Here is a 17,084-nt window from a genome sequence, read left to right as displayed (position 1 = left end):
CACAATCCAATGTGTGAATCCATCTGGATTCGCGGCGTAAAAGAGACAAGTCTCTGTTTCCTCCTCTCTGAAGGGGAAGCTGATGATCTATCGCCATGCATTTAAACGTAGGAAGCGGATGCCGTTGCTGGGCAAAATGCCTAGCAACAGGTTGGATAGAAGTTCCTTCTTTGAGGGCTTTGCTGATAGCGGAACGATGATTGCCAATTCTTTCTTTCAGCATGTTCACTGTTTTACCCACGTAATACAGACCACATGGGCAAGTAATGATGTACACCACATAACTGGATGTGCAGGATAAGCGGTGTTTGATCTTAATCCTTTTACCGGTATGGGGGTGGGGGAAGTCAGGGCCAGAGAGAAGGCACCGGCACGTCACACAGTCTGGGCACCTGTAGCAGCCCAACTTTTTTTGTGCAGATAGCCAATCAGAAGATTCCTTCTTATGATTCTTAAAGTCAGTTTGTACCAATAAATCTCTGAGGCTACTGTTCCTCCTATAACCCATCAACGGTTTGCTAGCAAGATGCAATGAAAGGGATTCGTCTTGGTTGATCATCGGCCAATGTTTGTGTATACTTTTAGAAAGACGTGTAGATGCAGCCGTGAATGTAGTGGTAAAAATCAAGGGTGCATCCTTCGTAGTTCCTTTGCGTTTTAACAAAAGCTCATCTTGTGTATGTTGGAGTGCCCTTTGTAACTGTTGTTCCAGTATGTTATCAGGGTATCCACGCTCAAGAAACCTAGCGAACATCTCTTTCAACTGGTCCACAGCGAACTCTGGTCTGCTATTATTTCTAATAGTACGTAGAAATTGGGAATAAGGGATGCCCCTAATGGTGGCAGGAGGGTGGTTACTTGAGGCGTGCAAGATGGAGTTGCGGTCTGTGGTTTTGCGAAAAAGTCTGGTTCCTAGGTGAAGGTGGTCTTTAAAAATGTTAAGATCTAGGAAATCTATATTGTCAGCATTATAGTTAAGAGTCAGTTTCACTGGGCTATCTAACGTATTCAGATGTTGGTGAAAGGTAAGTAAGTCGTCAACCCCTTTCTTCCAGATTAGGAACAAATCGTCGATATAACGAAAGTATATCAGTATAGAATCCCCTATCAAGGGTACAATGTGTTCAGATTCAAACTGCAGCATAAACAGGTTGGCATATGATGGGGCAAGGGCACTGCCCATGGCCGTACCTGCTAGTTGGAGATAATAAGAGTTCTCGAATCGGAAAAAATTCCTGGTAAGGGTAAGTTCCAGTAATTGTAACAAAAATTCTGTCGGGACCCCCATGGGGGTGTTAGTAAGGAGTGCCAGTCTAGATGCCCTAATACCCATGTCGTGTGGTATAACTGTATATAGGCTTTTGACATCCATAGTTACCAGGATGCAATCTAGTGGGATGTCGCCCAGTTCTCTCAATCTCAGGATCACATGTGTGGAGTCCTGGGTATAGGAGGGCATGGATTTCACTAGAGGTTGTAGAAAATAATCTATGAAAGTGGAGACTGGTTGGTATAAAGATCCAACAGCGGAAATAATAGGTCTCCCTGGGGGTGCTGAGAGTGACTTATGGATCTTAGGGAGTGTGTAGATAATCGGAGTACGGGGGTAGTCATTATGCAAATATTGGAAAGTGTCATTATCAATCCAACCTGCACTCAAGGCTACAGAAAGAATGCCATCTAGTTCCTTTTTAAAACGACTGGTAGGGTCACAGGGTAAAAGTCGATATGTCACAGTGTCTGCTAGCTGCGCTAGAATTTCTTGCTTGTAGTAGACATAGTCAAGTAAAACAATCGCACCCCCTTTGTCTGCTGGCCTAATCACCAGGTTTGTGTCGTCTTTAAGTGTTTTAATGGCACGTCGTTCGCCGGGTGACAAATTAGGAAAGGATTTGGTCATGCCTGAGGCTGCTTTTGTTTCTAGACTGAGGACCTTCCCAAAAGTTCTAATGGCCGCCGGCATATTCGGGGGCTCAAAGGTGCTTCTTGGTCTAAAAGGAGAGCGGGGACCCTGTGGGGTATTTTTAAAGTGTTCTTTTAGCCTGAGTTTCCTCTGGAACTTGTAAATATCCACCAACGTGTCAAATGAGTCAGGCTTATTATTGGGAACAAAAGAAAGGCCCTTGGATAGAAGGGAGAATTCACTAGGTGTTAAAGTGTGCTGGCTCAAATTAAATACTATGCTTTCCTTCCTTTCGGTGGTTTCCCCTTTGGGTTTGTGCCCCCCCCGTCTGGTGTACTGTCTCTTTCTTTGTCTCTGTCTCTTTGGGATCGTGTTGTAACCCCTAAAAAAGGCTTGTCAACAGTAATGTTAGTCCCCCCGTCTGAGTCTGTGGATTGATCAGAACTATCCACCGTTAGGAGGGATTTTGGTAATCTTTTCTTTCTCAAGGGAGCTTTGAATCTATTGTCTGTTTTTATGTTTTTGACAATTTGTGTGAGTAGGTGGTTGCCTAGCAACGTGGTTTTGGCGCCATCTTGTACCTTTAAATTTGTTTGTACATGCACAGTGCTGTTCTCCCTGATGAAAGTTCCTGTTTGGAACTGAAACGTCGGATAAATAAAAAACCATGCTTTATTTTTTGCCTTAAATACCTTTATTTTTCCTGTTTGATTTATTATAAGCCCTGTGAGTGCTGGCCTTTCCTTACAATTTCTATATATATATATATATATATATATATATATATATATATATATATATATATATATATATATATATATATATATATATATATATATATATATATTTTCTTTATTTTCACTAAGACCTGTGAGTGCGGCATCTACTTTTCTTTTGTTCTATACGATTTTGTATACTGCACCCAGGCACCTGTGACCCTATTGAAACGTGAGTGCCTGCTTCTCCTCTTCTTGATTTTATATATATATATATATATATATATATATATACACATATCTATTTTCATATTCTTCCAAGCAGCTTACATGTACTGCCACGTAGCACATGTTTAGTATTCTTTTGATATGTTTTTCCAGTCTGTTCTCCCAGTCTTCTAGGTTTTCACATAAATTAATTTTTAGCCATTCGCAGTGGTTTAAATGTTTTGCTGAAAATAACATGTGACTCATCTTTGCTGATTCATTCCATGAAATGAATGAAGTTTCTCAATGTCTGATGTATTTTTTCCTTTCAGGCACGAGTTTTATATGATTTCTCTGCTGAACCTGGAAATAATGAGCTCACTGTCAAAGAGGGGGAAATTGTCACAGTTACCAACAAGGTGAGCAGTAAGTAACATAGTAGTGCCACATAGTTGTAAAGCACGCAAGAAGATGTTAGTACTGGACCTCACTTATACTGGGCAACTTTGCACATGGCCAGTAACCTGTGGTAACCAGTAATCTATCAAATGTTTGCTCTTGCTGATCTTCCTACATATGGCTGAATACCCTAATAACTAATCGGTTGTTGTGGATAACTGCCCAAGTGCAATTTTGCCCAGTTTCCACAAGATGTGTCCCAAGTATTTGAACTTGTTATGCTTCTACCTTCTAAATTTAAACCGTTTTAAATTGCTGTGTAAGGTACATCATAATCAAAATATAATTCTATACTTGTGATTTAAAAAAATTTTTTGAACTTAACTTTCAACTTTAAAAATATTTTTGATTTACGTAAGAAAATAAAGGATTACCATGTATTCAGGTCCAATGAGTGATAAAGAACTGCATTTAGCCCTGAAGTACATTTCTCTAGTGTGTAAGGCTTTTGGACAGGCCTGGACTGGCAATCTGTGGATTCTGGCAAATGCCAGAAGGGATACTTTGCGATGCCATAGATCAGTGGTTGTCAACCTTCCTAATGCCGCAACCCATTAATACAGTTCCTCGTGTTTTGGTGACCCCCAACCATAAAATTATTCCTAAGACCATCGGAAGTTTTCTGATGGTCTTAGGCGACCCCTGTGAAAGGGTTGTTCAACCCCAGGTTGAGAACCGCTGCCATAGACAGTCACTATTTATTGGGCTGGTGGGAACTGTTTAAACCTCTGTGTATTTGAAATGCCAGGCAAACAAATAGTTTTGGAGGGCACACCACAATTGCTAAAGCAAAATAGCTGGCTTTAAAACAAAGACAGCAAAAAAAAAAAAAAAAAAAAAAGGGTGCAAATGAGAATCTATTCCCCAAGCCCACATAGGGGCAAACAGAATATTAATACAAATCAATCAATTACTCAATGCACAACTACTAACCACAAAAAGGCAGCAAATGGTATGTTTAACATATAATGCTCTTTATATGGTAAATATTCACAAAACAGTAAAAACAATTACAATGCATAATATACATACCGCCAGTTGGACAAAATATAATATACAGAAAAAGCAGACACGTGTGGATTGAGAAAACCCCAACGTTTCGGAACACAGTCCTTTGTCAAGGGGATTCTGATGTGCAGGCATTCTATGCAGGTTTAAATACCCATAAGACACACCTTGTTTGGCACTACAAGCGCACGGGAAAAAAGCAAGTGACGTCACTACCGTTATGTCATTTCCGCTGTAAAAAATTGTTGCACGCCAGAATAGTCGCGAGTCAAAATAGGCGAACAGCAGAATAGTCGCCAGTCAAAATAGTCGCGAGTCAGAATAGTTGCACAGCAGAATAGTCGCCCCCAAGGGTGCCATACAAATATTTTAAACAAAGATATAACTCCTAGCAATTACCAACAGCATTAACAATACACAATGTATATTATTCCACATAGTGAAAATTACACATCATATCTAAATATTGGGGACAGATGATTTTCAACATAGAGTTAAGAATCTTTTTTTAATATATCAGGAAAAAATGTTTTCTCTTTAAAGAAAAAAATATGTATTCGTTCCGAAAATTTTTAAAAAAAAAAATAGTTCCAAAAGTTCTGTTCCCACAGTAAAGCATATGATATGTTTACAGACCATAAAATATCTTCATATTGTTATAATAAATACATAAAGTGCAGTAAGTGTCATACAAATACATCAATATATATTGTTGTTAACATTGAAAGTGCAAAGTCGCAGTTGAAATAGTACTCAGTGAGTCTGGAAGTGCCAATAGGGACGTTAGTTAGTTAGTTAGTTAGTTAGTTTCAGGGATGCTGTGCAACTATTTTGACTCGCGACTATTTTGACTCGCGACTATTCTGCTGTTTGCCTATTCTGACTCGTGACTATTTTGGCGTGCGACAATTTTTTACAGCGGAAATGACATAACGGTAGTGACGTCACTTGCTTTTTTCCGCACGCTTGCAGTGCCAAACGAGATTTGTCTTTTGGGTATTTCAACTTGCATAGAATGCCTGCCTGCACATCAGAATCCCCTTGACAAAGGACTGTTTGTGGTTAGTAGGTGTGCATTGAGTAATGAATTCAGAATAGCCCCTGGCGTTTCAAATAAATCAAAGTCCAGACCTGCGCCTAAATAAGGAGTCAGAAGAAATCTGCAATATATTATTTTAGATCTGTGACTAGGAAGGTTGGATGGTTCCAACTTTATCACATTGCCTTCTTGGCTATGCATGTTATTTTTCTGCAGTTTCTGTATTGTGTACTGGGAATACAGCAACCCAAGGTCAGACAACCTTATCAATTACATATTAACAATTTACACATGCACACTGTGCAGTTTCCAGATGACTGCATTTCTTCTTGTCATACATTTTTTTTTAACTCTCTGGAGATGCATTCCTGCTTTATATGCTAAATTGCCACCTTGTCATGTTGATTTTTTTGGCTTTCAGCTATTGTATGGTGCTAGGCGCTAGGGTGATGTCCCTGTCATTTTATTATATGGGAAGGTTACGGATGCTGACATGATGTTGGTACAAGACACACACTGGAGATTACATTATTCAACAAGGGTGAAGCTTTGTGTTGTTTTTTTTCATTTTGGATTAGGCATTTAAGATTATTTACACTTGTATTACAGTAACATTTCTTTCATAAAGAACTGTGTTTTAAAATGTAGGAGTGGTCTTATAATCTGCTTTTTGTATCCTCACTGGTGCAGAAAGAGATATGTATTCACAGTATAACATCTGAGCCTATTTAAAATTGGCATAAATTTTTAAAACCAGTTTTAGTGGACTTTTTTTCATACAAATGTGCTATGTGGTACTATTAGATTTTTATACCAGTTTAGCCAAGCATGGCTTTAAGGAACCCTTTTTTTCTTTTACACCCATGTATTATACTGCAAACATCTCGTATATTGTGGTGTGCCCTCCTAAAACTTTATATATTACCCTCTAATATCTGTTAGCTGTGTACCTTTCTGACTCCTGGATTTAAATTAAAATCTGTAGGTTTTACAGTTTTGTGAATTCAGTAGACAGCTGCCTTTTTAATAACTTCTGTGTCATTCATCCAACCCAAAATGATTTGCCATAGATATCCAGCAGTTTAGGCAGAAGTTAGAAGGAAGTAATCTTTTCAAGTTTAGGCAATATTCACACTCAATAAAAAAAGGTGCATAACTACCTTTAAACTTATGTGGTCTTTTTGGGCCTTGTAATAAACATCAGTATCCTATGTCTGTTGAAGGAGCAGGTGTATGTACGAGCCTCAAATTACTTTTTAGCAATTTTGAAATACATAGAGAAAATATCAAAGTAAAACAAAACAAAAAGGCCTTTGCCATGATAAGATACTTTGCTTCAGAAATCATCCTCTTTGTTTCCAACAGCCCAGCAGGGCAGTGGATATGAAAGCCCATAAAAAAGGCAGAAAAGCCACATTTGCCTTGTCTATTAATGCTAAAAGATTACATGTTTAAACTAGCATAATAAAAATTATGCTAATGTGCATAGATTTAGACGTGACAAATTGAATGGCTTGTTATTCTAAAGCAGCATGCTGTTGGTTTTGTCATATGAAAGGAAATATGTTTTATCTGCAAGGCAAGGAAAATTTGTACACTTTTCCAAAATAGTCTTAAATGTAGATGAGATTAAATGTAATCCAAAACCCATTGATATGATTGATGAGACAACCAATATCAGTCACCTTGTCTCCCGCCATATACGCACCGAATATTATATGTATAATATGGCCGCATGTCATATTATTTCAGTTAGTTAACTATAACATCTAATTTTTTTGTTCCTTTTCAACTTGCTTATTACTGTTCCTTCGGTTCTTCTAGGATGTTGGTGGAGGATGGATAGAAGCAAAAAATTCTCAAGGTGATAGAGGACTTGTCCCAACAGATTATGTTGAGGTGAGGCAATGAAAAACGATTAAGAAGGTTACTATTAAATCTCCTGCTAGTCCCCTGCCCCTATTTACCTCAGAAGGTTTGGTTACTTTGCCTTAAATAAGAAGGGTGAATCATTCTGTTTGCACCTGCCACAGTGTTGCCTGCTTTTTCCTATCTATATCTTTGTCTTGTATTATAGGTTGATATTGTGCAGGTAATGATCTATTCTGTTAATCGCATACTTGGTAATAGTATCTATTTTTCACTATTCACCAAAGTTAGAAATACTGCAGTCTTTTGTTCTTCTGTTATTTTCATTGTTCTTTTTAGTTTTGGTTATTGGACACTTGATGTTCTTGCTTAGTAACACAAACCAGATCTGGGTAGGTGAGTTTGAAAATATAAAAACAGGGATCCATATGATCCCCTTTTACACAGAGTTGGGATTGGTGGATAATAGTGACATACTATTCTCAGTCTATATCTCATGCCCTGTGGTTAGGAAAATTTTAAGAAGACAAAATGGGTTATTGGCCCTTACCTATAAGAACACATACATGTGTTACCTGCTGCAATTTGGGATGTGTGGGTTTTAGGCACTTCTCTAGGTCTTACCATCCAAATACTTACTTTCCTTCAATATGCGCTGAATAGATTTGTGTTTAATTTACAGTTTATATCTGATGGTGTCGTTGCTGGCGGTACTAATGCCGATCAGGCATTTTTCGATTCTCTTTCCACATCTCAAAATTCTGCAGCACACAACCATGAACCGGTAAATTATAAGAATGTTTTCTGAAAAGTCTGTTGTAAAAACAAGTGTAATGGAGTATTATGACATTTTTTTTTATTTATTATATTCTGTGGTACATGGTGTAAAGCGAGACTGCCATCAAAGCAGTCAAGCAAGTAAGTAATATGAATGTGGCATATTTGTTTTGTTGTGATCACACTTGGCTCAAAATTTACTGAGCAGCATGGACTAAAAAATGTTCCTTGTTGGCTAGTGAAGTTGTCAGTAAAAATATTATGTGCTTGTTTTGTGGACATAATAGGGCAGTTGTCAAGTAATTAATTTGTTCTTTAGTTAAGTAGATCATGGAAATGTGCAAACCCTCTTTGTATCAAAGACTTAACTAATATGTCTATATGTAGATACTAGACTGTCCATACTTATTAATACGTTGTACAAAGATAGCAAACTATACTTTTTTTTTCTTCAGGTTAAAGGGCAAACTATGAAAGCATCCATGCAATACTCCAAATACAATTCAGCATGACTTTGTAGTCATTTTTTAGTTAGATATATGGCTGTGAAAACAAGCAATTTCCTTGTTTCAGTTGTTGAAATAGAAGTTGATAGCTTTTTGTTTTATCTTTGTGTCAGAGTGCTGATACTATAAATACGTATAGTAAGTACTTTCACAGTCTTTACTAGCAAGATGTTCTTGCAACACTTGATGTAAAACCCCAAATACTTTCCAGCAAATTCTGCCCAGTTTCATTTATTACATACCCTTTGTGAGCATAGCTGTTATGTTTGGCTTGTAGTGGTTCTAGTTTGGATACTTTAGAGCAGGGGTAGGGAACCTATGGCTCGGGAGCCAGATGTGGCTCTTTTGATGGCTGCATCTGGCTCTCTGCCAAATCTTTAATAAAAAAAATAATGGGGGGCGTGGCCTGCACTCAGCAGATAGAAAACTCGTTCTAAGCCTTAGAACCGTCTTCTATGCGCTGAGCGCAGGCCACATCTCCCTCCGCATCACATCCGGCATCCACCCTATCCGCCGAACGCAGGCCACGCCTTCCTCCGCATCGCATCCGGCACCCTTGGCACCCACCCTACCTTGCCCCTGCACTCGGCAGATAGAACACGTGTTCTAAGCCTTAGAACACTTCTTCTATCCGCCGAGTGCAGGCCATGCCCTCCTCTGCATCGCATCCGGCATCCTTGGGACCCACCCTACCTTGCCCCGCAGCATCCGCGGCCAAACATGTATGGCTCTCACAGAATTACATTTTAAAATATGTGGTGTTTATGGCTTTCTCAGCCAAAAAGGTTCCCGACCCCTGCTTTAGAGACTATCGTCTAAGACATAGGACCATGATTTCTGTGTCTGGCTGTGTTTCAATTGAATGTAGAATGTCAAGGCTGCCAAAAGATCATGGAGGCTTGAAAATTCATTACCCAGGGAGAAAAGTTACAAAATGTCCTGTGAATACAGGAGAAACTATTTTATAAAACTGCAACTTTATATGCAGTGCAGTTCAAGGGCATTGTATTGTGTTTAATGATTGACAAAATATACTTCTTGTTTCAAGTTATTTTTTCCAGATCACAATAATTCACAAATTTGATTTATTCTCAGAGAGAATTATGTCACAGGAACTAAAACATTAATTTATTCTGTTATAAATGAATAATTTAATGTAAGTGCTGCCCCACAGTAATGTGGAGTATATTTTTTTTTTTTTATACATGAGCACAAACTTGTTTCCTTTTTTTATTGTGTTCTACATCACTGTGCCTGAATCTTTTAGCTACAGTTATTTGCTTTGCTCAGTGCAACTTCGCTTATTTTTGCATAATCTACTGTATGCCATAGAACTATAACTAGAGTTCCTGGGGGCCTCCTGTTGCCAAGGCACTGCATTGTGCATTTCCTGGTACCAATCCCAGTAAATGAGAACTACATGCCAGTATGAAGAATCACAAGATTAATATTATCTGATTTTGTTCAAATTAGGAAAAAAATGCTGTTGACCCATGGTCAGCCTGGAATGAACCTAAGTCTTCTACAGACAATGCTGGTGATCCATGGGGTATGAATCAAAAAAACAGTACAACAAATAACTGGGAATCTAGCTCAGCATTTGGGCATCCACAAGCTTATCAGGGTCCAGGTAAGACACACAAATCAATGTGCCAACACTTTGCTGACTGACTATTACACTGAACTGCTCAAAGCTTGAATCTGTCGTGAGACTTGTATATCTTTGAGAGATGAGATTTATATCTGCCACTTGCTGACTTAAAATAGGTTTCGTTGTTTTCTGTGGGCACATAATAGGATACTTCTCCTACACAGCATATTAAATCTATTACTAGCTAAGAACCAGTAGTAGCTTTCTAATACCTAAAGGTTACTTGTTGTCTTGATCTCATCATCTTCACATCATACACAAACTGCAGAGTTTCATTTACTATGGCACAGCAGGCAGTTAGATTTCACCATAATTGTAAACTTCAAAATATTTACGAAAAGAGGTTAGGAAAATATGGAAGCCTCTATTTAAATGTGTAAAGGCAGTAAAGGAATTTTTTGTCTGAAGTGTATGATCATGGTTTGCTTTCCAGTTATAGGACAATGAAAAGTTAAAAATAATAAAAAGGTAACATTATTGGCCACTATATTTAGATGTACATAACAGGAGGACTGGAGGAGTTATTCAGAAGCATGAATCTATTTTACAAGAACCATGAAGCTGTTGGTCAAAGTCTATTTTCCTTCTGTAGCAGAATAGAGCTGATTATCTGTGCATGTGTGTGCCCTAAAAGTCAGGAACTCTGGGCAAGTTCACTACTTTCTTCCTGTATAGCGATGACAAGTGGGTCACACAACTTAATCAACTGTCACTCGAGGGAGGCACAATTGCAGTATGACTGAAAAGCTTGGGGGTAGTGAAGCGCGCAAAAGAAAAATGGTGCCCACAGTTTGCTATACTGAGAATGTTAAAAGCAGTAGTGCGTGTTAAAGGTACTGAAAAAATAATTTTTAATGTGGCATTTCAGGAGGGAGGGCTAATAAGGAACAGTTTGACAAACTTTCTTTATTCCAGGATTCATTCTCTTTTAAAAAGAAATAAAATAAAGAACCTTATTGAACATAGGAAATAAATATGCTACACAGCAGCTTATTTATACAGTATAAACTATAGTAGTCTTTCTGAAGCAAACACACAGCTTTTACCAGTTTAGGGCGGCCATTTAACCTGGAAAAAAATGAGAAAAGGCACAGGTTACATAAGGAGATGATAGATAAACTATGCAACTTTCTGTTATCTGCTATGTAACCTGTGCTTTTTCTCCTTTCTTTAATTTTTGAATGGCTGCCCTATGCCTGCACAGCAGCTTTGTTTATATAAACTATAGTAGGGTTTCTGAAGCAAACACACTACGTATACCAGTGGAGGACAATAGTATATTAAGTACTTTGATACACTTTCATTTTTCAGTGTTACTGTTGCTTTAAAGATTTTAAAGAGGCTGTTCACTGATTGCATTCTCTGTGGGGGATTTACATGTCCTTTAATGATACATGATTTTGTTGGTAAGGGAACAGTTTATTTACTAAACTTCAACTCTTTTCTTGGATAGTCATACAGTTCTCTATTTATGCATTAAAGGACAATGAAAGGTTAATATAAATTAAAAGTAAGTCTAAAGGCATTCTTTTTAAGTACTTACTGCATATCTAAATTCCCAGATCCCTGCTTGCTTCTCTGAGATATGGTGCTGGCAGCAGCCTACAGCAGTGTGAAGACTACAGTGACATCACTGAAATCTCTCTTCCCTTCCTGTAGGCTGCCAGCGGCAGCCTTCCTATTCTCTGAGCATGTGTGTAACTTGATCCTGTCTCCTGTTCTGAGCTACACATGCCCACCAGCCAATCAGAAGCGGATCTGGCAGAGGGGAGGGGGGGAGGGACTGAAACACATGTGCAGTATGAAGCAAGGAGGGAAAGGAAGGGAGAATACCTTTTTAGAGATGGCTGCCTGTTCTAGAAAATGTGAAGTAAGTGTGAGTAAGTAAATATTTGATTAGGTGAGCCAAAAGTGTGGGGTTTTTACTAAACAATAGGAGGACTATTGGGCAGTATGCTTTTTAAATTTTGACTTACATTCTCCTTTAAATAAAGCCAATGATATATACAAACAATCCTCAACAAGCAATGTAATATAGTTTTTAAATTATAGTTTGTAGTTAGGAGCAATTCCACCTAAATCAATTTCCATGTGCTACATTCTTAACCTCATAATTTTGTCAAAGATTAAGGAATCCCATAATTAAAATGTATTGTGCTAATTACATGTATTACTCAAATATGCTCAAAACCACTGGAAGCTGATTAAGTGAGTCATAAAATCAGTGACTTCATCAAAGGTGAAACACGTGGTGTAGTTTTTTAACTTACAGGTTTATTGCTCAAACTATATGTGGATATGACAAAATCTCGAATCCAGGGTACAAAAACTCAAGAGTTTAAGGATTCAAAGACTAAACAAACTCTACTTACAGTAGCAAGTAATTTCATAACAGGATATGGTTGTAACCCATCAGGGCATTCATTTTGGGAACTCTATTAAATACATTTGGGCGAACTGTTGGAAATATAAAATATGCAAAATAAAATCTTTAAAAAAAAAAAAAAAATACATTTGGGAGTTAACACTCCATGAACATAAGAGCAGGTGTTACTGCATAACACTATAGCACCTCAAATAATCATTATAATCTTTTCAATGTTCTTATCTTTTTTTTATGTGACCCTTTGAGTATAAATAGAAATGGAAAAAAAGATCATCATTCTTCTTATTATTGATGAAACCACATCCACATAAATGTTTATGCATTTAAAAATAGTTTCTAATTATAAATTTCATTTGTTTAACACATTTATATGACAAATTATTTTCCTGATTACATTTCAGTAAACCGCAGGATGCTGCTCCCCCAGTTCGGCAAAAACAGTTTCCTTTCACATTAATCTTAAAATACAGAGTTAAACAGGAACAATCCTTTCTGTATCGTATGAGGGACTTACCAGTGAATATTTGTGAGAGTAGCACAACTAACTGTTTACATTCTGATAAGAGCTTTCAGAAACTATAACCTCATTTTAAAACTAATGCCTGAAACTGCATGGGTTTCAACTTGTGCTCCAATTTATTAGCTCATTGGCTTATCTTTTGGTGCAGTTGTTTGAATATCCTGCAATGAATTCAAATGTATTTCTAAGCAAACTTACCCATTATGGATTAATTTAAAAAAAATATATTTTTAAACAATACTAAAAACAATATTTGCCTTTCCCTTTCTGCACTCCTTGATCTGACCTAAAAAGAAAAAAATGTATAAGGTAACAAGTCATCTCTAGCCAGACTCCAGCAAGATCTCCCAATGCTCTGCATTCCTCTTAACAGGCTTGTTATCAGCTATTTTATGCTATGTTGCTTTCGTAGTTATTGTTTCGTACAATGGCTAGTGCATAGAGTATCATGGATAGATGTTCTGCTTTCAATTCTGCTCATTGGGCATTAGATCACAAAATATTTATACTGATCCTTAAACACTAAGCCGCATTGAAAAAATTGGGGTAGTTAAATTCTTTATTCTGTGTGGGTATCACACTGTATATGAAGCATAAGTATTTTGACAGAATGCATAGATATGATCCAGTATGCAATAAAGCACACTATTACAATACATTAAAATAGTAAGAACCAGCTCTTCCTAGTAATTGGTTTCTGTTATTTTCCATGAGAAGACTGCTGAGTATAACCCTAACATTTTAAGGGCAAGGGCACACAGGAGTATTGTCAGTCTGGATATCGGCTGTGTGTATCTGCACCCTGGGGAATTCAATGGTTCAGGGTGTAGGCACAACAAGAAGATTCTTTTTAAGCGTCCAGTTGTATTGTCAGCCTGTGCTTATCAGCAGGCTGACAATACACCCATGTGGCCTTGCCCAGAAGGTACGAGTTAAGTGTTACCTGACAGTTTTCAGATATTTATTATTTGTTATGTGTAATCTCAGTTACTCACCCTGATGTATGTTTTCTATAATCAAATGTTTTATTTTCTAGCTGTTGATGACGATGAGTGGGATGATGACTGGGATGATACCAAATCTTCTCCTCCGGGTTACCTTGGTTCAGAGACATCTGAAACTGGAGCAGCTCAGCGTGGAGCGGGGCGCCCGGCATCCATGAAGATACCTCTTAGCAAGTAATGTGACCAGATTGTTTTGTTCATTGCTCAGTGCTATCTTTATGCTTTGATGCATGTGAAGAAGCAGACATCCCCTGCATAAACTGATAATATAATGTTTCCCATTAAATATACTGTACTGTGATTGTATTTCTTAGATGTAATATTCATCTAGATATATATGATCTCTTCAAGCTGTGCACACACCTGCAGACTGTTAGCTGGGCAGCACAAACAACAGGACGATAATGGTGTCTTCAGTAAATAAAGACAAGAATTAACCGAACCCTTTATTTTTAGCATTTGCCTGCTTACTAGATGTAGTGTTTTAAAAATAGAAGTTAATTTCAATCTAATCTTCTGATTAATAGATGTTATTGAGTAATAGATGTAGTGACAGGTATATCTAATAGTTTTTCTGTATACTCTAGCATTCCAGGTGACAAATATAGTTGTGTTTAGAGCTGTCATGACTGGTTTGGGTCAGCAAAAAGCGTACCTTCACCCGACCGTAACCACCACTTTCTCACGACCAAGCAAATTTGCCTAATCCATCTATTCTCGATACTTAGGAAATACTTAGAGGCCTAATAACTAAATTTCAAAGTTAGGATTGCTCTCTCTTTTTTCCCTCAAGCACTAGTTTATTTAAGAAGAAACACAACAGAATATTTGTGGCTATATTTTTTCATGCAAACAAATTTGCATAGAAGAGAGAATCACACAGCTGAAAATCTTAAATGTTTTAATAAACTGGGAAAATAAAGTTTCTGAGACATTTCCCTTGACTTCTATAGAAATTCTGGTGGCTTTTGGTTCTTGCATCCCAGATAAATCCTGCATTGTATTCTCATTCACAATGACCAGTTGTTAGTGGTGGTTGGATTATTATTGGGGAGCACTACCTTAGTAGAACAGTACTCATACTAGCAATTTTACACTGGGTTGTATGTGAGTTGTATGTTTTATACAGCTATTTTTTTATTGTTAATAGTGGGTGTGAAAATATAGCGTAACAGTATGATATGGGATTTATTATTTGAAATAATAGCTAGCTAACATCCAGTACATTACAGATAAAAAGCAAATCATGAAATAAATAACTTTTTTTTTTGCTTAAAATGGATTCTATGGGAGATGACATCTCCATATATTTGGGGCATACTGGATAATGTAATACAGATAACAGCTGAGAGTAATAACAGTGGGGCAGAAACAATAGTAGAGCACAAACCTGGAGAAAGAACTCCTACACTTTGCTTTGCTAGAGGAATACAGCCTGGTATTTTTCTACCATATTATACCTCCATACTGGAATGCTGAAGGTACATGCTGACAGTACATCTTGTGTTTAAGTTACCTTATGTGCATTCCCCCTATATATAATAAAAGTCACTCCATTTGCCCAGGTGCTGTAACCTATAACAACCAATGAGATATTTGCTTTTAAACAGGTACCCAATTAATTCACCAGGCAAACTAAGTGTTTTTTTTTATTACATAACCCCCGCTTATGTATAAATATATTTGTGTGGTGTTTAATTAAAAGAGAACTGGTTTGTACGATTATATTAGCATGTGTATGGCCAGCTTAACTTATACAGTCCGATATCCTTTCTCTTTCCTTAATAAGGTAGGTAGTTCATAAAATGAGTGTAACTCCCAATAATAAATAAATAAGTCATTGTAAAATGCATGTTTCCAAATGTTTGTCCTTTTTTCCTGTAGATTTCCTGGTTTTGCAAAATCTGGAGTTGATCAATATCTCATGGCAAAACAGATACCAAAAACCAAAGAGAAAATTCCAATTATTGTGAGTTATTTGCTTGTATGAAACCGAAACAATTTTTTAAATATTTTATATCTTTTCCTTTTTTATATTAAAACATTTCCTCCAACAATATCTGACATCAAGCAGCCCCCCCCCCAAAAAAAAAAGTCAATTTATTGATTCTAGTATAATTAAAAGCACTTGTTGTTAGTACTTCCGCACAGGAATAGCAGCCTTCTCTTCACTGAAACATTTTTCCATAGATTTCTGTTATTTTATTAATAAGGATAATTGTAGATTTTGTAGAACAGTTACATGAGCATTTTTCAAATTGCATCACAGTACTTAGTAGGGGCTCATTTATAAAGTCTTGGCGAATTTGCTTGTGCTGCCCATTGTTTATAAATCACCCTGTATAACAGGTATCTTGAAAAAAAGATACAATTAGGGATGCACCGAATCCATTATTTTTGTGTTCACCTGAACCCCAAATCTTTCGTAAAGATTCCACCAAATGTCAAACCGAATCCAAATTATAATTTCCATATGCAAATTAGGCAACGAAAGAGTAGCACATAAAATTTTTTATACTTCTGTGTTCATGTGACCAAAAGTCATGTGATTTTAAAATGATACTTTTTATTTCTAAATAACACTGTTTGCATAGCTTTATTAACTGCTTTATTAACTATGTTTTGAAAATAAAACATGTTTTTCCATGACAGTATTCCTTTAAGGATTCTGTTTGACCAGGCACTTGCCTGAATCCCTAACCAAATCCTGGATTTGGTGCGTCTCTAGATGTTAGGGTTCCTGACTGCAAACTGTAAATGTAGTAATCGGTGGGAGCCCTCCTGCCAGTAAAAAGACGTATACGGGAACAAGAGGGATACAACCACAATGGAAGTTCAAACTTGTTCAGTTTATCCTTACGTGATCATAGCTTTTATACCCCTTGTGTATGTGCAGGAATCATTATAAAAAAGCAGAGTAGAACCTCATTAGCTTCAAAAATGGCCTACCTCATTAGCTCATACAACTATTATGGGATGTTCAAGCCATTTTGCTGTTACAAAATGGAGATACATTTCTAAAATGGAGTATGATATGCT

The 17,084-nt window shown here is 37.1% G+C and overlaps 1 protein-coding gene across 1 annotated transcript in view; it reads left to right on the top strand.

Moving 5' to 3' along the window:
* Positions 1–17,084, top strand: part of snx9 (sorting nexin 9) — a 65,862-nt gene that overhangs the window by 22,872 nt on the left and 25,906 nt on the right. The window contains 6 exon segments of the mRNA NM_001127072.1: positions 3,159–3,245; positions 7,157–7,231; positions 7,884–7,985; positions 9,958–10,114; positions 14,078–14,219; positions 15,930–16,014. Of these exon segments, the coding sequence (NP_001120544.1) occupies positions 3,159–3,245; positions 7,157–7,231; positions 7,884–7,985; positions 9,958–10,114; positions 14,078–14,219; positions 15,930–16,014 (648 nt within the window).

Source organism: Xenopus tropicalis, chromosome 5 (genome assembly GCF_000004195.4).
Source record: "Xenopus tropicalis strain Nigerian chromosome 5, UCB_Xtro_10.0, whole genome shotgun sequence".
NCBI classification, from domain to species: domain Eukaryota; kingdom Metazoa; phylum Chordata; class Amphibia; order Anura; family Pipidae; genus Xenopus; species Xenopus tropicalis.
This window is presented reverse-complemented; position numbering and strand designations above follow the sequence as displayed.